The sequence below is a fragment of the Cygnus olor genome, chromosome 2, assembly GCF_009769625.2.
Source record: "Cygnus olor isolate bCygOlo1 chromosome 2, bCygOlo1.pri.v2, whole genome shotgun sequence".
NCBI classification, from domain to species: domain Eukaryota; kingdom Metazoa; phylum Chordata; class Aves; order Anseriformes; family Anatidae; genus Cygnus; species Cygnus olor.
This window is the reverse complement of record NC_049170.1, coordinates 14,588,280-14,610,333: the sequence shown is the minus strand read 5'-3', so window position 1 is coordinate 14,610,333 and position 22,054 is coordinate 14,588,280. Positions and strand designations below refer to the sequence as shown.

Genomic DNA, 22,054 nt, shown 5'->3' with positions numbered 1-22,054 from the left:
CAAGCCTAAATATGTATCTTATAATAAAGTGGTATCTTAAAATAAAGAGGTGTTTTATCACAAAATGGAAAATCAAGTTCTAAAGATATATGAGTGCTAACTCTGTAGTCTACATTGAAAAGATTGTCATCAGTGCACATTTCTGTATCTTTGTAAAACTGTATGTAGGTGTCAGGTTTACATAATTATAATTCTGGTACTCCAAAATATCTTAATTTTATGTGTATGCAAAAAGTATCAAATCTAACTGACCTTAAATTTAAAAAAATAAGAATATTTTAGACTCTCAGTTTGCCAGTGGTCTTCACACAGACAGCTGTAAAAGAAATTGCACCAAGTAAAAATGTAATAATCAGGCATTTAAATCAGGAGGTAATCCAGCTGATAAACTCCAACTCTTAATGTTCACAAGCTCAAAAGTCCAAACTAAAACCTCTGAAAATCACAGTGTGTGGATACAAAGTTCTCAGCACCAGCAGTTTTCCATGGATGTGCTCCTCTTGTGTCACAATAGTGAGTGTAAACAGAGCCGAAGAAAGAACATCAAAATACAAAAAATGTTTATAATGTGTAACAGAATGTTTTTTCTGGAAATCTTTTTTCCATCTATTCATTGCATAAGTTATTAATTTGCTTTCAGTGAGCTACACAGGTTAATTTGTAGTAGATGCATATGTGACCTTAAAACTATGCCACAACACCTATACAAATAGTAAGTACTCTGTGATTACATCAACTATCTCCACATCTTTATAACCAGCACTGCCGTATTTCCTGAAATTCCCCTGGTGTTTATATGTATTTGTTCTCTCTTATCTGATACTTATGTTTCTCTGTCTGTTTGTATTAGTTTGTTTTCTCTTCCATAATTAATTCTTTTGGCTGGAGCTGCCTCTTTTTTTTATGTTTATACTACAGCTAACGCAGTATTATTCTGGTCCAAAATTAGGAATCCTTAAGCCTATGATAATACAAGCACTGTATGAAATATGCCAATATATGGCCTACTGCTTTATTTTAAAATAACCTCACCCTTAAACTGTGGTTTCCTCATAAACTGTTGGCAAAGCCTGGTACCCCTCAGCAGAAAGAAATCACTCAAGGCCTCCTTTTTTCGTAAAGGTATGGATCGTCCTAATTTGCACATTTACTTGTCACTCAGCTAGTTCTTTGTGCCTGCCCCAGGCCAAATTACACTGTGAGAAATCATAGAATCGTAGAATGGCTTGGGTTGGAAGGGACCTTAACCCCCCTGCCATGATGCCTGACTTCCTTAGATCTTGATATTTCTTCTCCTTTCTGACATGTCTGAGTTGCATAGTTATTTATCACTGGGGATATCTAAAGTATTATTAATAGTATTACCACCTCGCGTTGTAGTAAATGAGGTAGTTTATTCCTTCCTGCATTTGTTCCAGGATCTATGGAAATTCAGGTATACATTGCTGCCTTAGCAATCAAAGCAAACAAGGGAAAAAGCCAAGATGATGACTATAATTATCATCAGAAAACATTATTCTCAGAGATACAACAAGATACACGAAAGGAAGAATGAACCTTTATTTCATTACAGATATTTTTAATCTAGTCTTTTATCATGGCTTTGTCTTTCATGTGGTGACGTATAAAATATGAGTATGAATGGAATGTATATTTTGTGATTATTAAAAACCACAGTAGCAAAGTATTATTCTTTTAGCTTTCATTTTAAAGTTTATGAAGTGTGATAATTTCATGTTTCAAAACCTTTAATTCTTGAAAAGAAATAATCTCACTGCAATCATGTCCACTAGATGGCAGTGCTGAATATATAAAAATAGCAGTTTAAGTAGTTGCACATCATACACCGTGACTAACAGAATCTAAATGTTACATGAAATACATGTAATACATGTACATACATGTAATACAAAAATACATGAAATAGGAAAACAGACAGAAGTTGAACTTTCTCAAACAGCATTTATTAGTTATCCATCAATGGCTTAGTTCAACTCCCATATTTGTTCTGTCCTTCCCCAAGACCTGAAAAAAAATCATGAGTCAAATTTTCCTTCATTACTAAAAAAGGGGCACCAACTTATTTTCATGTCATTGTAACCAAACAGTTAAATTCAATGTATGTATGAACAACCCTAATTAAATTCCCTTTCTTGTTTTTTTTTGCCACACACTTATTGTTAGTGAAATTCCAGAACACGATTGACAGATAAAATGGCATATTTAGAACTTGTATTTGAAGATCAATGGGTTATAATTTTTTGGGGGCAATAACTCTGAATCAAAATAATAGTATTTAAAGGACTTTTAAGATATAAAATATCTTCATATCGTAGAATTATGATTTGGGTTGGAAGGCACCTTTAAAGATCATTCAGTTCAACCTCCCCTGCACAATGCAAGGTATCAAAATAGTGAAGACTTTTAGAGCTTTCCCTTGTTCCATTACAAGATTTTAATCCTCTTCTTTGAGTGTATTAAATGCAGACATCTCAGGTACTTGTTACTGACTGGGATTAAATAGCTATAATAATTAAATAACAACACACTGCCTCAGGATGTTCAAGTAATCTGGCATATAAAAGGCTTCAGTGTTCCTAATTATCACATTGCTAATCTAGGCAAACTCTAGAAAAACAACAACAACAACAACCAGCTTCTAATTGAAAGAAGTATGTGACCTTTTTTCTGACTTGCTGGAAATGGAGCAGGCCTAGCTGAGTCATTCCTTACCAATGGGTTTGAACTGATCATTGGGATTTTGCTTTGAGGTTTTTAGTTTGAATATAAAACTGGCCCCAAAGGTTTACTGTAGCAAACAAGATATTGTTTGTAGCTTTCATGCATTGTTGTGTATATAAAATCCCCAAGACAGCATGTGTTGCAAAATGTAATAACAACTGAATACACAGGACAGTTAAAACATTATATACAGTATCTGTTGCAGTAGGAGACGAAACAGCCACGTGAGGGCACTGTACACAACTGAAAGAAAGTTGAAGAAGTTAGAGAGTAAGTTATTTTACCTCTACTCATTCATGATTAAGCAATACATTTGTTTACGCTACCAGCAGTGAACCAAACAACCTGGTCGGTAAGCCCCTCTCCTTCCCCTTTAATTCAGAAATTGTGTAACTGCCTTCAGATAGTGATTCTTCTATTTTTTATTTTTAGCAGTATGGCTGCTTTTTATAAGTATATACCACATTAAAATCATGTTCAAATAATCATTTTAATATTCACAAGGAGATGCTCATGAATGTAGTGATGCAGTGAAAAAGGATTGTTTAACAGATATTGTGAGAGGAAGAAATCGTCTTCTTTCTGTTTGCTAGGCACAATGTTATGGAGAAAATAGTCATTTAAATCTCGAGTGGTTCTACTACAATACTAAAAATATAAAATCCAGCATATTGCTCTTTGACATCTCTGTGTGGGGTATGTATAAGCACATGTAGAAAGAAGAAAAACATTGAAGTTCAGTGACTGCGCAGTCCTTAGTGATGACAAATTTTAGGCAATAGAACTTAGCTTTGAGACAAATTGAATTTACAGAACGGTTTCCAGGAAAAAGGAGGGGGGGGGGGGAGGGAGGGGGGCAAGTAGTATTGGTCTTCACTGAAATATAATAAATAGAAAATGTCTACTGCCTATTTCTGAGACATCAATTTTCAAATCAGAATAGAGATCAGTCCACTGATTGAAGTCCACTGATAGTTTCCTCAGTTTTTTTTTTAACAAAATTATTTAATAACGTCTCTCAAGTACTTCAGCAAAACACATTTTTCATACTTAACGGAGACTGAAGCCTCTTGTAATGTGCAAAAGTAACAGACAAGTAGAATGAGAAAAAAAAACAACAGGTCATAAATAAGTCGGCTGGCAAAATAGCATCATCAAGGAGACAGGTTTGTTCAGCCAGCATTTGATAAAAGAGACAAGATGGAGATTTCCTCTCCAGGAAAAACACATTGCTTTAGCCATTTATGTGTATTACTAGGAGCTTAAGAACTAAATAACTCTTGACATGCAAGAAATATAATGGCTCTGTTACATAAATAACACGGTGAATAGCTTGATGATCTCCTGTTATACTGAATACTACTCCATTTAATTATTTTTCACTTGAATCTCTTCCTGCTCTTTACTTACCCAGACACCTCTATTTCGTGGCTGATGAGCTCCGTTTATTCAGTTGCTTTTGCTTTTCATTTTTTCTTCTTCCTTCTTAAACTTCATGGTCATTTACAACCATCTAACAGGAAAACAAATAAACAAAAAAACCCCTGCCCCCCCATCAAAAACAACATACAGGTGCTAGAAAATGTAGTCTACAGCCAGACTGTTAAACGAATGCATTTTTTATATTTTCAGTATATATTTTTGAAGGAGGCTGAGACCTTTATACGTGTTTCTCTTTTACTGCATTACCCGAACGGCTGTTGGCATTCACCTTGCATTCACCTCCGCGTTCTTGCATTCACCTCTCAATGTCTGTAAGAGCGCCTGCCACGTTATTACATCGGCTTACCTTGCTTTACAGCATGAATCTTTTGCAAAGTGTGTTTGTACAACAGCAAACAGGTTGTGGTATGCACATTCTTGTGGTACGGTATATTCTCATTAAGCTATTTGAGCCTTTTAAACCTTTCAGGAAGCATTTCATACAGGTAAACTCTGTTATCCATGTAGTTCTCTTATGCAGCCTACTCAGGAAACTTTTAGTGGTACAATTTTGTGTATTTAAATTTTAAATAGAACTCAGCCAGTTGTGTGCAAAGGGACATGAGTTTATATTCATGTTACAAGTACAAAATAATGTGTTACATAAACCTCATACTTTCCACCAAAGAAGTGCAAAGATCTCTTCAAACAGTACTAAATTGTAAATAATCAAGCACACTGTAAAGTACATATTATGTCCATGTTATAAGCAAGGAAATTATTATACAGGGAAATAGAGAAAATTCATTACTCTGCAAAAGAAATAAAAGAAATCATGTAATAGATCTCAACTGCCATTTTTTTTTCTGCTGCAGCAGAAATGGCATCATTCGTGTGTCTTGAAATTGCTAGTTGACCCATTAAACATGAAACGAGCATGCGACAGATGAGTACACAGCAAGTCAGAGAACCTCAAGCTACTTGCCCAGCTATGAGTATTTAAAGGATCCCCATTTTTTGGCTCCTCCTGGCTCCGTTGTGCATGGAGAGACCCAACCTGGGGATGGTAGATGAGAAACAGGCACTGCAATTTTTATTAATTCCCCTTCTCATAAAGCTTTTCTTACAAACACCACACCAAACATCTAGCTGCACATTCACAAACCATTTTAACTGTTGTGTTACTCGAGCAGTGATGAATAATGTTCAATATAAATCATGGTTTTGCTGCAGGTGTACTCTGCTTTCCTTTGTCAGGTTTTGGCACACCAGTAAGCAGCCCTCCTTTCAAACTACATGACATATCGGGTAGTAACGTACCACTTGTGATTCCAGTTTAGTATTCATAAAATTAGATTTTGGATTACAAAGCCTAACAAAACGTCAGATTTTAAAAGTACATCAAATTGTTGTATATCAGGCTGTGCATCTGTGCTTAGGGCAGTAAAATATTGTAGCATTATTGCAAGTTATTATCCAAAATCAAATCACCACAAACCCAAGAAATATCAAAGTAATGATACCTTAAAAATGTATTCCCTGAAAGCAATTAAAAAAAAAAAAAACAGCTAAAATAAATCAGTAGTTTTATATTTTACCATTACGGTATATTATATTTAATGCTTTTTACAGTATACTTCTTGCCTAATCTGTTCTCTGTTTCAGACAGGTCAGGATTCTGTTGCATCATGAGGGTACTGGTTACTTCTGGCTTTCACAACACTTACAAAATCAGTTGTGAAAACACTGGCTGTATGGTGTGACTGCACTTTTGTATGACCACCCTACAAGTTCTGCACATCAATTCCTTTAGAGACAATGAAAGAGTAGAGGTAGAAGTTGTTTAATGACCCACTAAAATGTGAGTGGTCCATGAAGAGATCTGTGCTGCAATTATTTTTCGGTAATTCATGGAATCAGAGAATGGTTTGGGTTGGGAGGGACCTTAAAGCCCATCCAGTTCCAACCCCCCTGCCATGGGCAGGGGCACCTCCCACCAGACCAGGTTGCCCAAAGCCCCATCCAGCCTGGCCTTGAACACCTCCAGGGATGGGGCATCCACAGCTTCTCTGGGCAGCCTGTGCCACTGCCTCACCACCCGCTTAGTGAAGAATTTCCTCCTAACATCTAATCTAAATCTCCCATCTTTTAGTTTAAAACCGATACCCCTTGTCCTATCGTGTCCAGTCTTTTCCAGGTTTATATAACCACTGAGGAATTAATTTATGACCTACAACAATAATTACAAACATGCATTCTTTAGGGAGACAAGGATGTAGACATCAAACATCAGATTGCATAATCGAAGAAAAATATAGCACGGTTAGAAAATGCTAACAGGGAGTTTCATTAAGTGCTACATGAAAATAAATTTATTGGACATCTTTTAGCAAAGCATTCAATGGGAATTATTTCTGGTAAAAAAACTACCTGTAAATTATCATCTTCTTTATACAAATAACTATCTTCGTTATACAAATAACATCTAGGGCATTTCAGACATAATTTGGATAAAGGCTTTTTTTTTTAAGTTTTATTTCATCATTTCTTAATGTTTAGGATGTGTAAGCGTGGAATGGGCTGGAAAGAGATATATGTAACACACCAAATGGCTAGAAGATGAAAAAATTCACAGAACAAACACTTAAACATCAGTCAAGGTGTCAATATTGGGATCATTTTTAAAAGCAAAAATATTAAATACCAGTATTATTTCAACTAGAATGCCATTATTTATTTATTTATTTTCTGTCAGTCTAATCTATATTGTCTTCAAATGTCTGGATTCTAATTAAAAAGAAATCTACAAATATAAGCAGCTTATTCATTTTTCTATTTTTACTTATGCTGTGACAATCTATGTACTTTTTACAAGAAAACTAGATGTATCTTATAAGATTATAATTGAAATGCACGAAGTTCTTTTAACTCGATTCTTTAAAAAGCTATTTGAAAGACTGAAGAACCAATATGTAAAATCAGTTTTTTGAAGATTGCACAGTGTTCGTAGTGATGTAATATACCTAGGTGAAGGATTTATGTTCTTAGCAAAGGGCATCGTGTTTCTTTTGTGTTTCTTTTGGTGTCAGTGCCAACTGAAGTCACTTGACTCCCTGCTCATATATTAACCCCTCAGTCAAGATCGTACTTCTCTGTGTGATGGTGCAGAGGGTCATGTTGATCCAGGTTAAAAGCAACTGTTTTTTTCTTGGTGTACTGTTTCCAACTCAGATTACTTCCCAGATAGGCTTCTGGGTTCCCTCAGTGGTGTGAATGAGATGCCAGAAGAAACTGGAGGCTGCTTAAGCTGGCACTGAGTCACATTTTTAACTCCTTAGAGAGGTTCTGACTTTGCGCACCAAATCCAAAAACAAATAAAAACAAACAAAAGCAATGAAAAAGTAACTGCTACTGAATTGCTGGTATTTCCTTGCAGTTGTAGGACACGATCGGACATTTCAGGTTGGAGAGGAAAGATGACCCAGGTAGTCATTCTGATGGCAGTGAAGTGCCTGGATTTCAAATTTTTGTTCAGAATCACCTTGTGTAAATTATGACAATCATAAAGAGTCCCGTCCTGTGTGGTCTTCTTATGTATTGCTTTTGGCCTTAGCCTTCCAAATTAAATTGGTTCATGTCAGGGACTGATCCCTCTTAGAACAATTTTAGGATAATTTTAGTTGCAGCGATGCACTTTTGTAGCAAAGACTGTTCTTGCCTCAGCTAACAAATACACTACCCCAGCCTTGCCACAGTAAGGATGCAATGTTTCCTGTTTTTTACCTTCCTCTTCCAGCCCACTGACCAGTGGCCAGACTAAACCCAGGCAGAACTTTACCGGCCTCAGTAAGCCATGTCAAGTATTCAAGAGCTGCAGCTGGTTAATCATCTTTACATCCCTAAAGACTAAATCCCTTTGGCAGTTCACTCATTCCTCCGACCAGATGTTTCTCAGACTGGAAGTTAAATTTTCAATTTCTCATTTAGATAATATCACAGAATCATTTAGCTTGGAAAAGACTTCCGAGGTCATCAAGCCCAACCTTTAACCTAGCACACAGTTTAATATACCTCGCTAAACTAGATAAAAAAAGGTACAAATAGTAATAAATTATTAGGTAGGCATTTAAAAGCTGCTAATGACCTACTTGAAAACTAATAGAAAATAACTGCTTTTCCAAATTCACACCACCAGAGTTCCGTGGAAATTTGTGGTTTGTTTATAAACAGCTCACTCCATTGGCTTCCATTCTTTAACACATTCTCTCAACATTTCTGTTTGTAATCAGATTTCCACCTTTAAAAATACATTTGAGGTGTTACTAGCATCACAGCAGCTGATTTTGACTTCTTGAATACACTAGACAGGGACAGAATTACTTCCAAAGGCACCAGCACAGTTATTCTCAGTATTTTTACGCTTGCCGGCTCATTTGATTATGTTATTATTCTATAAAATATTTTCTAGCTCGCCAGGGGGTTCTAGTAAAGCACGTACTTGACGGATGGGCATCAGAAGTTTGTTCCTAACGGGTTACTAATCACGGGAAGAGCAACGCCTGTTTAAAACCCCGAAGAGACACACAGCAGTGTATGCAGCGCGCAAAAGGAGGGAAACAGAACCGACACAGGAAGGGGGTTGTTCGGTATTTCGGCAGAGGAAATGCAGAACGCAAACTGACAACTTTCATCAGCACTGGGGACGTTAAAAATGTATTATTTGCTCTGGATTGTGATCTGGGTAGGTGTGTCAAGTAACTTCCGCGAGACGCGTTAACAAAGTAAGCGGTCAAAGGCAAAGCCCGCGTAGATAAATGCAATTCCCTTCTCACGGAGTCAGAGATAAGGGTTATTATTTCTGAAAACGCAGGAAATCGATACTTCGGTTCTCTCCGCTCTGTGAACAAGACAAACGTGACGCGTCCTCGCGCTCCCCGGCCACTGCGAGCCGCGGGAAAACAACGCTGGGCTTTCCTCCTTACCGGGCACACCGCCGCACGGTTTCTCACAGAGAAACAACCCCCAGGAAGGGGCAATACCTAACGGTGTAAGACAAACTGGGCCGTGTAATTCGGGTGTGCAGCAGCGTGCCCCTCCCGGCGCTGCCCGGCCCCGCTCAGGGCCCTGCCGGGTCCCCCCGCGCCCCCCGCCCCAGCCCCGCTCCCCGAGCCGGGCCCGCCCGGGCGTTACAACCAAGCCGCCCCCCGCCCCCCCCAACACGCCCCGCCCCCCGCAGCCTCGTCCCGCCCCTCAGCCAATGAGCAGCGCCGCCCGCGGCCCCGCGGCGCCGGTTGGCCCCGCCGCCTGCCGTTGGGGAGCCCCTCGGCCACTCGGCGGCGCCGCCCGCAGCCAGGCCCCGCCCCCTTCGGCGGCCGGCGGCGCTGGGAGTCGCCGCGGACGCCATTTCCTCAGCGCCCCCGCGGCGGCGCGGCTGCATCAGCGCTGACGTGAGGGCGACGCGCGGCTCTGCCCGGCCCAATCCCCCTCCACCCCCACCCCCCCTGTGACGGGGGCAGCGCGCACAGGGCGCCGGGTGAGTGCGGGAGGGGGCGGGGACACGGGTGCGCGCAGCCCGGCACCCCCCACGCGCCCTCCCCCCCCCCCCTCCCCCAGGCGGCGGGGCCGCGCGCGGGGCGGCGGCGGCGCGCGGCGGGCAGGGGAAGGGCAGGGGGGCGCTGCGCCGCCGGGAGCGCGCGCCAGGGGGCGGGGGCGGCGCGTCCTCGTCGGGAGCGCGCTCGGAGGGCCGCGCCCGCCCGCTGTGGGGGAGCTCGGGGCCGGGCGGGGCGGTGGGGGGATGAGGGGATGGGGGGGGGCGCAGCGGCTCTGTCCCGGCGCCCCCTGAGGAGAAGGGGCGGCGGGGGGCCCGGCGGAGGCTGGGGGTGGGCGGGGAGGGTTGTGCCCGCTTCCACCGGGGTTCGCAGCGGTTAAACGGCCCCCGGTGCTGGCACGGCCCTCAGGGGTGTTCAGGGCTCCCCGGGCTGTAAGGACCGGTACCGGCTGCTGGGGTCGTTGTGGGTGCGGTGATCCTGAGGTACCAGGCTGGGGGGCTAGCTGGGGTCCCGGTGAGGAAGAGGAGGGTGGGGAAGGAAAAGGAGGAAAACATATGGAAGTTAGGCGATGGGAGAGCAGCGTTCTGCCGCCACGAAACGCCGTCAGAACGCGGCTTCCCCCGGCTGGACGCTGCGGGCGCCGTGGTGCGCTCCTCACAGCAGCACGGCGAGGCAGAGGGCAGCGCTGCCCTCTAAACGCAATCTTCTCCCCCAAAACTAGCGCACTCTGAGTGCTTCCACGCTCACGGCCAGGCCGCCAGTAAGTGCAAAATAGGCCTGTGTAAGTTCACACGCTTGCTTTCTAGTAACTTCCCGGAGAATAAAAGCCTTCAAAGAGGTGCGTGGAGCAGGGGTTGAAGCGTATTGCTAAGCCTCTTCCTTTGTCATAAGCCACCTCTGTAAACAGCCACCGATGTACGAAGTATTGTGGAAATAAAGAAGTTACCTTTAAAACGGCTCTGGGTATTTAATGGGAAAGTCATGCATGCAAGTTTATACCGATTTGCGCATGCAGTTGAATTTCACGGTCAAACGTTAAATATTCACATTAATATTCACTGATATGCTTCTAAAACAAATAGCACTATTGATGGTAAAATAATTTTTTTGTGACCTTTATCACAGAAAACTATATCGTTAAAGATGCTATCCTTGTCCTTTATGGACAAAATATACTAAAAAATGCCACCTATAGGTACTAAAGGCATTACCTACAGATGTGACTTCCAGTTGTCTACCTTTCCCTCGAGCTCATGCTGTCAGTTTTGTCCCATCGGCGATGCTGCTGTTACCAGCTGAAGAAGCTTTTGGTGTGTTTTGTATGCATCTTCATCTTCTTAATCGGTGTTTACCTGCTACTGAGCTACCGTACCTAAGTGTCAGTAACTATAGTAAATACATATATTAATAGGTATTAAGATGTTATTAACTAGATAACAGTTAAGCTTCCTGCCAGATCTTGAAGATCTGCTTGTAGGGAGAAAGGGCTATCTTTGCTTATGTTAGGGAAAGCCATTCCTTCCCCCCTTTTTTTTTTAGTGGGAGGGGTATGTCTTGTTTATTAAATTAAAAATCCAGACTAATATTTAGAATTAGTGTCCAGTCATTGTAAACAACCAAGGTAGAATATGTAGGAAATGATTGTATTAATGGTGAATATAGGACTAAAGCTTGTATATCGTTAATTATACAGTGAAGAAAAACGTATCATTTTAGATGGAGGTTAGGACTGTATCCTTTAAAACTAATTGATTAATTTTCCTGTAAAACAGGAGGAAGGTTACAATATTATACAGAGGGTAGGCTTTAATTAATTTAAGCTGTAGTGTGATGCGTACTAATACTGATACACCTATACAAAGGATTTTAAGTGGTTGACAACAGTGTTTTTTTTCTTTGAAACTTAAAGGGAAAAAAATCTTTTAGAATTTTACTTTAGTGTGGAGTGATTGAGTATGAGACATGAAAGAAATTATTTGGTAGGTTCTGCATTACTAACTTTCTTACAACTGATGTTTTAGAAAAACATTGTTTTGATCTACTCCATTTTATTCTGCATATTTATTGAAGTACTTCGGCATTCATGGTTAAGTGATATATGAGATAATACAGGAAATAAACAGCCTGTAAGGCTCAGGCTATATAAATCTGAGAGTTTATGAAAATGCACTAAAGACAGCGATACCTGGACCAGATTGTGGAATTCAGAAGTTTCGTAGCATGCACAGTCTTGAGCTGTGTGTGAGCCCACGTAAAGTGATGTTGCTGTACCACGGCACCGTGGGCGCCAGTGGCTGCAAGTGACCTTTGTCTGTGAGTTTAGTAATTCCTATGGTTATGTTTACGGAAGGTTCTTAATCTTGTAACATGTGTGAATTATGATATTAATAGGCTACAATATATCTTCAGTTAGCCTTCTCATAGAAGTTTCATGTCAACCTAAATCTTTTAAAAGTACTTACGTATTTGTTGTGGTTGTTTTGGTTTTGTAGAATGTAGTTAGACCTTTGTAATTGGGATGGGGAATTTCTGCAGCGTTGTTACTCAAGACCCAGTTTTCCAACATACAGCCATATTTTCAAAAATAAGTGGGTTTTAGCTTACCTAGAAGTAGTGTTTTGCTATGGTCTAGGGTAAATTTGAATTTAATGGCTGTCAAAAAACAAACAAAAAAAAAACACTAAAGAAAAGCAGCATAAAAAAAATCAGCATAAAAGTCTTGTTTTTGTTCTTCTTTGCTAAAGATTTAAAATAAGCCATTGTCTGTGTTGACTCAGAATATACACGTTCATAGGTGGAAAATATATTTCAATTCTTGAGTTTTTCATGTATGCCATGTCTTAATTATGTTTGCTATTTCACTGACGTATATAATGCTTGCTGTTGTTCTTCTAATTTAATGTAGATAATCTAAAAAACAGTTCTTTCCCTGTACTGTACTTTATAAAATACTAGGAATAACTTTTTATTGGAATTTCTGCTGTGCTGATGCTGTTTTCATAGCTATTAGCTAACAGTTACTGGACTGCAGCAGCTGGAAAAGCTTTGGGAAAGAGATACTGATAATAAAAGTAGTAAAATAAAACATTTTTGATAGTGTTCTGCAATCAGGAAAGGATTAAGCTACAATTTAGAACATAAAACCTGTTTGTTCATGAAATGAAGTCTGGCTCTTGCCAGGTAAAATTTCTGTGAAATGTTTTCAGTGGGATGAAAATACTCGCGTGTTGGTTTTCTGGTTTGTTTTTTTGTTCGTGTTTTCAGCAGTAGGTTATGTGTGACAGATGGCTTTGGGTAACAAAATACTTCAAGGCCTGTACAAAGTGAAATTAAATCTGACTGTACTCGTATAGGAAGAGGTTGCAATGACTGTGGTGCCTGTACATAGTCATCATTTAACCTGCCCTGGTGGGTGAGCTGTTCTGAAGCTTACGGAGGCATTCATAGGTGAACCAGATACAGATTCAAACGTGAAAGCTCTGTGGATATTCCCAGTTTACTAAGGAACAAACACATTTTCTACTTTTTTATTGAATACATGTATACAAATGAAATGCATTAATAAGATAAACATTTTGAAAAATTATGGTGGAAAACTTGGTGAAAACGTTCTCCCCAGAGTTGTCCAGTTTGGTGTATTAAAGTAGCCCTTCAATGAGCTTGTACCTAGCGAAAGAGTTGATGAGTTGTAACTGCGAGAAGGCAGGAATGTTGAAAGAAATTATGAATTTGATCTGAATCGGTGTTGACACAGAGTGTAAAACTTCTGTTCGCAGTAATACCCCGACAAGTGTAAGCGCTTAATTTGTGATGTCCTGCCAGCAAGGCAGGCTGTTAAATCCGGTCAGTAGGACCCCATTGGAGGAACGCAGGTTTGAAATCTGCTGCTCTGTGTCATTCCACTGGGTTCATCTCTGACCTGTGTGGTTTCAAGTTACCACACAGGTAAAGCAGTGTTTTCATGCCTTTATTCTGTGTTGCCCCAGAAGGAGCTGAGTTGGACGCAGCGCCATTAACTTGCAGCATGTGGGACTCTCCCAGCCAGCTGGGACAGCTGGAGGTGGCGCTCGGCCTGGCTTGCCGTGCCCTAGTTCCAGGGCCTGAACCCAGCTGATCTGAGCCTGCAGAAGCTCTATTTTCTGCCTCTTACAGCCCCTAGCGGTGTCACTTCCTGCTGTGGTCTTAATTCCTTCCCTAACACCGCGCGCAGTTGGGAGCGCGTCTGCGGGGCACGCTGGGCTCTGTAGGTCCCATATCCCCCGCCTGCCCGACCTGTATCCCCATCTTTGTTCTGTTGTGACTTGCACGGTTGCCATGGCAATGCTTGTGACTTGTCACTTGTTCCATGTTACACCTTCAGTGCAGAGAGTGGTAGGAGAGAGAAAGGGAGCCGAAGAGAACCTTGTTTTAACACACACACATCTTCCGTTATGACTAAGAGTGCCAAGAGATATGGAAAAGCAACCGTAAGGTAACTGCATTTCTATACAGCAGATATATTTAGAAGCTTTCTCTATCGAGTTTAAACTTGTAGTTTAAGTTGAGGGTCAGGGAGTTGTTTATTCTTCTCTGAAACTTGCCCTAATTTTAAAACCTGCAGAATGAGAAGAAAAGCTGAGGGTCTTGAGCCCCGAGCAGTTTGCAGATAGTTGTAGTACAAATCCCAGACCGGGGTTGGTCTCAGTGGAGCCTTTAGAGGGCTGTTCCAGCATGTGGCTGCTGGGAGACACGAGGTACCCTCTGCAAGCAGTGCTGGTGGGCTGTGCAGGAACACGGTGCTTGTAGACCCTCGGCCAGCGCTGCTCAAGACCCCAGGGCTCTGCTCATCCCTCCCCTGAGAAGCATTTCCAGAACTGCCCCTCCTTGCAGCTTTCCAAAGCACACGTTTTATAGCTCGTGGCTATGTGAATGAAGATTTAATGTGAGTGAGTGGGAAGAAAGGACTTCAATTAATCTGATAAGTTTGAGAAAGATCTATGTGTTTACTGTTAGTTGTTAGTTTACTGCTCCAAATATAAAATAATCTCGTAGTGCTCTTTTCTCCCTAGATGCCTGATAAACCTTAATACAACAAAATTTATATATGTGTGTACTTACTTTTAGACAGATGACCATGGAAATGGTTGAATCGCAACAGGATGAAAATACAGTGGATTCTCTGCCAGACAGAGATGCTGTTCATGATCAGAGTCAGCCAGGCAAAAGTCGTATTTCCTCAGTACCTCAGGTAAGCTGAAATGTGGAAGGACGAGAAGAATCGATAAAGTGACATTCAGAAATGTTACGATTCTTTTATTGTTGATGATGAAATTACTAACTTGTATGGTGTTGTCATGTGCTGTAAGTCTTGTTATTAAATAGGAAAAAACACCAAGCTTATACTGAAAACCATACCTGCTGTATTTAACGAAAGGCCAGTATAACATCAGGTCTGTTAAAAGGTGACACTTTTAGGAGACTGGGCTTTTCAGAATGATCATTAGGGATCCTTTACACTTTTCTCAGATGATCGTATGTATTTGTTATGCAGATGAGGATAGAGTCCTAAAGAATTGAGGTGACTGCAAGATCAAACAGTGGAAATGTGTGTCTTGAAGATGAGTTGCATAACAAAAGTGAAAATGAATAAAAATAGTCATTGCTCTTTCCTACTTCCATTTTTTTATAGCATGTGTTTAGTCTTGCAAGTACAATTGTGCTTGTTCTGTTTCATCTCTGTGCATGTGATGACAGTATCTGGGTTTCTAAAATGTACATGTTCTACATAGTAATCATACCTGGATACTTCTTTGGCAGTTAATGGATAAAGATGACATAATAACAATTCTCAAACATGAAAATAAGCACTGAAAGGTTCAGCACTTGAGAGAATGTTCTTGCCAGTGCTAAGATTTATAGCTTCAGGACGTTGTGTAGACCCCTTTGAAGGATCTTCAAAACAGCTTTGTGAAATAAAGGAACTGAGTTTTAAAAAAAAAACACCACCACAACTTTAGAGAAATTCTTCCACATCAAAAGTTAGAAGTTAGTAAGATTTCTGTCTGAACTATAAGGGAGGGATGCTCCATTATTTCATGCCATGTATGTGGCGTGTTAGATACTTGATTTACGTTATAGGTTTATTTTCAAGAGTGAATGCAACTGGGTTTTTCTGGGTCTTCAGACACCAAGTAGAACCCTTGTTTGTTTTTTCTAACCTGTGGTATTGGGTTGTGGTTTTGATATCTACATCCCTGGAAATCCTGTGTTGGTTTTTTTGTTTTGTTTTGTTTTTTCCCTTGAAGAATGGAGTATGAAACCAAGATATTTTTTTTCTGCTGATTTCACCCCTTCATTTCATCTTTCTTTAATAGTTCAAATTCGGTATTTTAACGTAACAGATTTTACTTGTAAGCCATTAGCTCATACAACAGTCTCTGCTGGTATCTCTTGGTACTTGAGTACTGCGTGGTGGTAACTGATGAGGTTCAGCCATGCTGGGCAGGGGCCTTAGGTCTTTCAGTTAAAACCAATAACTCTTGAAGTACTGATGAGGAGAATAGTCTGGAGTTTACATCTCTGAGTTCCTTAGGCCTTCTGACCAAAAGGAGGAGCCGGGGCAGAGCTCAGAGCTGCTCGGTGCTCTCAGCTGGAGTCCATGTCCCTGTGTGGGCCTTCCAGAAAAGCGGGTTCAGCAGCGTGGCGCCGCTGAGGAAAATGGCGGAGCCGGGAGGCCTCCAGCGGGCGGCCCCTGGAGCCCCCGGTGGTGGCCACTGACCAGCGGGGGCCTCGCCACCTCAGGCCAGGCCACCGTGCTCCTCCTGCCACCCCTGCGGCCTGTGGGACACGCACTGCTGGCCTTGGGCAGCCGGGAGGCCGTGCCCACCCCCTCGGCGCCCTGAGGCTCAGTTGCCGCCGTGTTTCGGTGGGTCGGCCTGACCTGGGAGGAGAGCTTATTGCCGAGAAAGGGGAAAGGCCTGGTTTTGCAGGGAGCTTAGTTTGGTCTAAGATGAGGAGGACTCTCGTAGTTTACGTTCCCACCTGGCACGTTCTGCAGGTGAGAGGTCGTCCCAGTGAAGGTTAGAGAGCCATGGTGAGAGGGGAAGCAGGGACTTCTTGGGATGAGGAACATCCCCACCTGCTTCTGCTGGGTGTGGGGTGGGAAACTCGGGGCGCTTCTAAGGGATTTGTGGCTGTGCTGCTGGTCTGGCACCTGTGAATTTGGGACAGAAGGGCACAGATAGCTCCTTCCCTCTCTTTTACCTCTGAAGGAGTGCAGTTAAGAGAAGGCAGCCACTGAAAGTGACTGACATGTAGCTTGCTCCCACTTCCAGTCATCTCTCCTAGTAATTTTCTTGAAGTTGTACAGTAATGTGAGAAAAGTAGGATGAGTTGGTTCCTACCAAGAGGTAAAATGTCTGCTCGCTGAACTTGAGGGTTGTTTTTCAGACATCTGTGTGGGGGTTTTATTTTTTTTTTCCAGGCAGATATTTTTTCAACCTTGGTTTTGTTCAGTTAGAAGTAAATCATTTTCATACATTATCTTTTAATACTCAGTTTGCGGTTCTCTGTATATTATCAAAGAATGACAGAATGGTTGAGGCAACGAGGGACCTCTAGACCAATAGCCCTGCTCAAGCAGGGTCAGCCAGAGCAGGTTGCCCAGGACTGAGTGAAGGTGGGTTTTGAATATCTCCAAGGATGGATACTCCACGACTTCTCTGGTTGGCCTGTACCATTATTTGACTTCCCTCACAGTAAAAAAAAAATAAAAAATAAAAAAAAATCTTGTGTTCAGGTGGAATTTTATGGTTATTAATTTCCTTGGCCTTTTGTTGAATTAATACTTTGTCCAGGGAATGATGAGGAAAATGCTGAAGGATATAACTGCATAGGAGTGTGTTTTGTTTGTCTGTTTTCCTCCTCTGGAATTCAGGCTTTTTAGAGAAATACCTGCCACCTAGTGTGATAAAGGCCGGCCAGGTAATCAGTGTGGTGATTGTATGAAGAGAGCAGGCGCTGTTTTTATGCTGAAGCATTCCATTGATACTGTTTGGATGGAGAGCTGTGGTGTGGTGGGATAACCTCCAGTGCTATGGGGACCCCTTATAATTTATTAGCAGAGATAAGAGCTTTTTTTTTTTTCTTATGTTGTGTAATAGATAGTTATATGCTCCTGCAATTTTTGATGATGAAAGTAAAACATTTTTTCCTGCAAAAGCAAAAATTAGCAAATCAGAAACTAGCAAAATGAGATGCATCTTTCATCCATTGAGGCAAAACTGACGATTTCTGCCTTTAAAGGGATATTTTTGTAATAAAGTTAATTAATATAGATTAAGATAGGCATGCAAGGAATTCAGCCACAGATGCTAAGTCCCAGCCACCAACAGAATTATGTAAGAAAATATTTATAAAAATTTTGGTTGTCTTTAGAAGCTGTTTGAACTGTGTAGAACACCCAAACGAGAAGCTCGATGCCTTTTCCTCAGTGAAGAGCAGAGGTGTGAGGTGGAAAACGTCTCCATGGGTTTTGTCTCATATACACAGGTGATATGCTAATGCATATAGGGCTGCTCTTAGAAAAATAAGTTGATTTGGACTGAAATATTCTCGTAATATCAATGATAAAATTTGGAACAGTTACATGTGCATTGTTATTTAAATTAATGTTCATTTTGCAGCATTTTTAGAGTCTATAGCATTCTGTGGTGTACTGTGCTCAGCTACATAAATATACTGAGTATAACTATAAATAAGTAAGAGCAATATGCTTAGAACTTTTTCAATTTTGATAAAGTACTTTTTTTTCTTTAATCCTGCATCCTGGATAAGTTCTTTGAATCAGTTTTTGCATTTGTTATATTCCATCTATTATTAGAGCTGTGTTTGCTGCCTTGATCTGAAATATTTTCTGTTGACCTCACCGTGCTGGCCCTGAACCAGACATGGGCCAGGATTTACAATGTGAAAACTGCTGTCGGAGGGATTAGGAGGGACCTTTCTGATGCAGGGAGTGCAGAGCTGTTGTGAGCCGGGACTAGTCAGGTTTAGCACTTCAAGGACGTTCACTTTGGGCTCGCAGCACGAAATGTTGCATTAAATCTTGCTCCTAGGAGATTGAGCACTGTAGAAGTTCTCCATAGTGTTGTGAATGTGGCTCTAAAACCAGCCTGCCAAGTGCAAGTCCAGGGCATTTAGGAAAATTGATGGTAGAGCATTATGAACCTGCAGCTTTGTCACTGTTTTGTGCTTCTTCAAGGGTATGCTATTGCCAAGTGGCTGAGATCAGTCTAACCTTGACTTCCTTAAAACTAGGAGTTTCCTTTTTGGTGTTGGCTGTGCAATTGGCCAAAACTTCCCTGTCTTCACCTTTTCCTTGCAAAGGCTAGGCAGTACCTGAGCATGACAAGTCCTGTGCTCTTCTGTTAGGCGAACCCACAAAGGGTTTGTTCTTTTCCAGAAGCACTCCTCTCATTACTTCTGGAGTCCTTGCAGCGTTTAAATTCTACAGCTGAGAGACAAATCAGGTAGAACTGCGCGTGGCGTACTTCCTATTAGCCGTGTTTGAGGCATGAAAGGTTGAGCGTCAGTATGAACTCTGTAGTACCCTGTAGGGGAAAGTTATCTGACCTTGAGTGACAGTGTGTGTGTGTACGCAGGACAGCTGTGCAGTGAGCCGTGGATCTTGAAGTCAGAGAACTGATAAGCAGTTGAACTCCTGAAAGAATACGTATCTCGGTGTGAAGATAATTCCTGTTTATTTTTTTGACGGGTGGGGTGGGAGGGTGCCTCTTGCTTTGTTTCCCTCTTTTTGCAAGAGGGAGCTCTTCTATTTCCAAACGTACAGAGTATGGGCCCACGCTGCCATGACAGACTACGTGGTTGGTATTTGTTGAAGCTATTAGGCTTGATTGTTGCACACGTAAGAGGCTCGACCATCAAAGGATATTGCAACATCCAAAGTCTGTTAGCAATTGCTGGGGCATAACCCTTGCACTGTTTAATCAGGTACTTGGGCAGTTAATCTTCCGCTCCCTCTCTGTGTTGCTGAATTGCTTAGGGATTTTTTTCGGGCATTGTGCTAGACAGCCCTCGGAGTGACGATGTTAGAAGGAGCATTGCTCATCGCTGACGGCTGAAAGTAATGTTTTTTTTGCCAGGGTTGTGTCAGTCAGTGTGTATGCATGATAGCCTCAAATGGCAGAAGTGTCTCGGCTAACACAGGACTGTTCAATTCGAAACAATTCAAAGCGAAATGCGAATCAAAATTATTTTTACAGTTTTAAAAATTTGTAAAAGAGGTGCAAATACAACGTTGGAAATTGTCATAGTTCTAGAAAACAAACCTAAGACAAAGTAGTCACAGACTTTAAGTGTAGTTCGTAGGGACTGCAATAACATGAATGTGCACACAGTATAACTTTCAGAAATTGGTGGAAACTCAGCTATGATCACATCAAGTTGAGATGTTTAAAGCAGATATAAATGAGCAAGCAAATCACTTTTTGGTTTTGGAACCAGCTTTAAAGATACTATTGTCTCTCCTCCCCCTGCACCCTCCACCTCCATTTAATCTCCTTTCTGAATTAATGGGAACAAAACAATTCATCCTGTGATACTGTCAACTTTAGACTATTAGCTGAGTGATTTTTTCATTATTATTTTTTTCCCTCCTTGTGCGGTTAGACTGAATGAATAAGTAGCTTTTAAATGACTACAGCGTTTCTTAATTTTGAGTACTGGTTTACTTCCTGCTTATATGTGCCTGACCCATTGTGTACCAAACACAGGAACTAATAAACTGTACATGTAGTGCAGTTTGGTGTTTGTACTCAACGTGTTCTTCCTGATATCCTAGAGAATTGTAGCAGATTACTGCTATCTTTGAGAGCTGCAAACTGAAAGGTTTGGTGAAATTGCCTTTGTAATGTTTTGAAAAGTTAGCGTGCTTTGTAAATGTTTAGACTGCTCCATGCTCCTTCCTTGAAGCTGGGGTTTGGGATGATGTCAGCTTTGACTGACAGAAAATAGATCACGATCTTCAGGACGTTCAAGATGTTCTAGATCTCAAATATGTATTCTGATAATAATGTTGGTATTTGTGGTATAGACTGGGAAGAGAGCTTGTGTATCCTATTTCCATGTTGCCATTTAATGCCATTTAAGGAATGATTGCTTGCATTTAGGGATTAAAAATGTCCTCAATTGTTTTATTTCCTGAAAATCTGTTCAGTTTATTACAACAATCGAGCAATTGCATAGTGAATGTGGACAAGCTCCTGTGTCTGCTAGTTTTCTGTGTTTGCTAGAAACATCGTTTCTTTGAGATAATGTGGGCCAACATCTGCTCTTCTTGATAGCAGTTCCTCTTAATAGTAGATAAACGTTTTCTCTTGCCTTAGGAAAGAAACGTTTCCCAGACAAGCAATGGCTTACTGATCATAAATAAAGCGTCATTTAATATTAGGAATTTAGAAACAACAAAACCCCCAAAAAGCAACTTCAGTGTGAATATAGAAAAATACAAAACTCTTTAAACACTTTTTTTCAAATTGGGCATTAATCATGTTTTTCTTCTCACTCTCATCTCTTTTTACCTCTACTGCTCACACCAGCTACCTTTTTGGGCTGAGAACCAAGCTAGGAAGGGGAAGATATCAGCATCTTAGATATGACTCAGGGCTTATTCTTGTTCATGCGGAAGTTAGAAATTAAGTTTTTCAATGCAGTTTACTTTCAGAAAGACTTATCTATTTTTATGGTATGATTTTATGAAGTTGTTTGTAATTTTTTTCCTCTTCACTCTGAGTTTCAGGATGTTTCATCACAAAGAACTTGAGATCAGTCTTAGTGTTTTCTCTTTTGCTTCAGTATTTGTTTCTGATAACAATTTTAGCAGTAAGAGAATAAAATTTGAGTTATTTCTTAGTCTGTAGATGCTTAACTATTTCTTAACACATTCGGCATCAATACAGGTGATTGAGAGCCAGGGACTGGGCAAAGCTTTTGGGCTCTGTGATGTCATTATAAAAAGGGGTCAGATGTCTTCCTGAACAGAACGGGGCTACCTTTTTCTTCAGCTCTGCTAAGTTTAAAGATTTGTCTGTACTTTATTTTAGTTGTATCTAAGTGTTCCAACTCTGTCTTGGTTTTGTGAAATATGTAAAGTGAATTTATTAAACTAAAACAATTTACAAACCCATGCATTGCTTTATTGAACGCTTTTTTCCTTCCTATTATCGCATCCCTTGAGACATCCATCTGAAAACCAAAAGTTGAACCTAAACTTTTAGCTTAACAAAGCAAAAACAAAACAGTTGTGGATATTTTTTGGACCAAGAACATTCTGCTCTGTATCT

The 22,054-nt window shown here is 40.9% G+C and overlaps 1 protein-coding gene across 13 annotated transcripts in view; it reads left to right on the top strand.

The window, feature by feature from the left end:
- Window positions 1-9,538: 9,538 nt before the first annotated feature.
- The window catches only part of CREM (cAMP responsive element modulator), a 33,407-nt gene continuing 20,891 nt past the window's right edge, over window positions 9,539-22,054 (top strand). For 2 of the 13 annotated variants that reach the window (XM_040548064.1, XM_040548059.1), the window contains exons 1-2: window positions 9,542-9,697; window positions 14,817-14,940. In XM_040548064.1, coding sequence (XP_040403998.1) covers window positions 14,821-14,940 — 120 coding nt within the window. In that variant the 5' untranslated portion in view covers window positions 9,542-9,697; window positions 14,817-14,820. Of the gene's footprint in view, window positions 9,698-14,073; window positions 14,185-14,816; window positions 14,941-18,128; window positions 18,243-22,054 lie in introns of those variants that run through there. The other 11 variants (XM_040548053.1, XM_040548054.1, XM_040548051.1 and 8 more) reach the window with 11 other exon arrangements.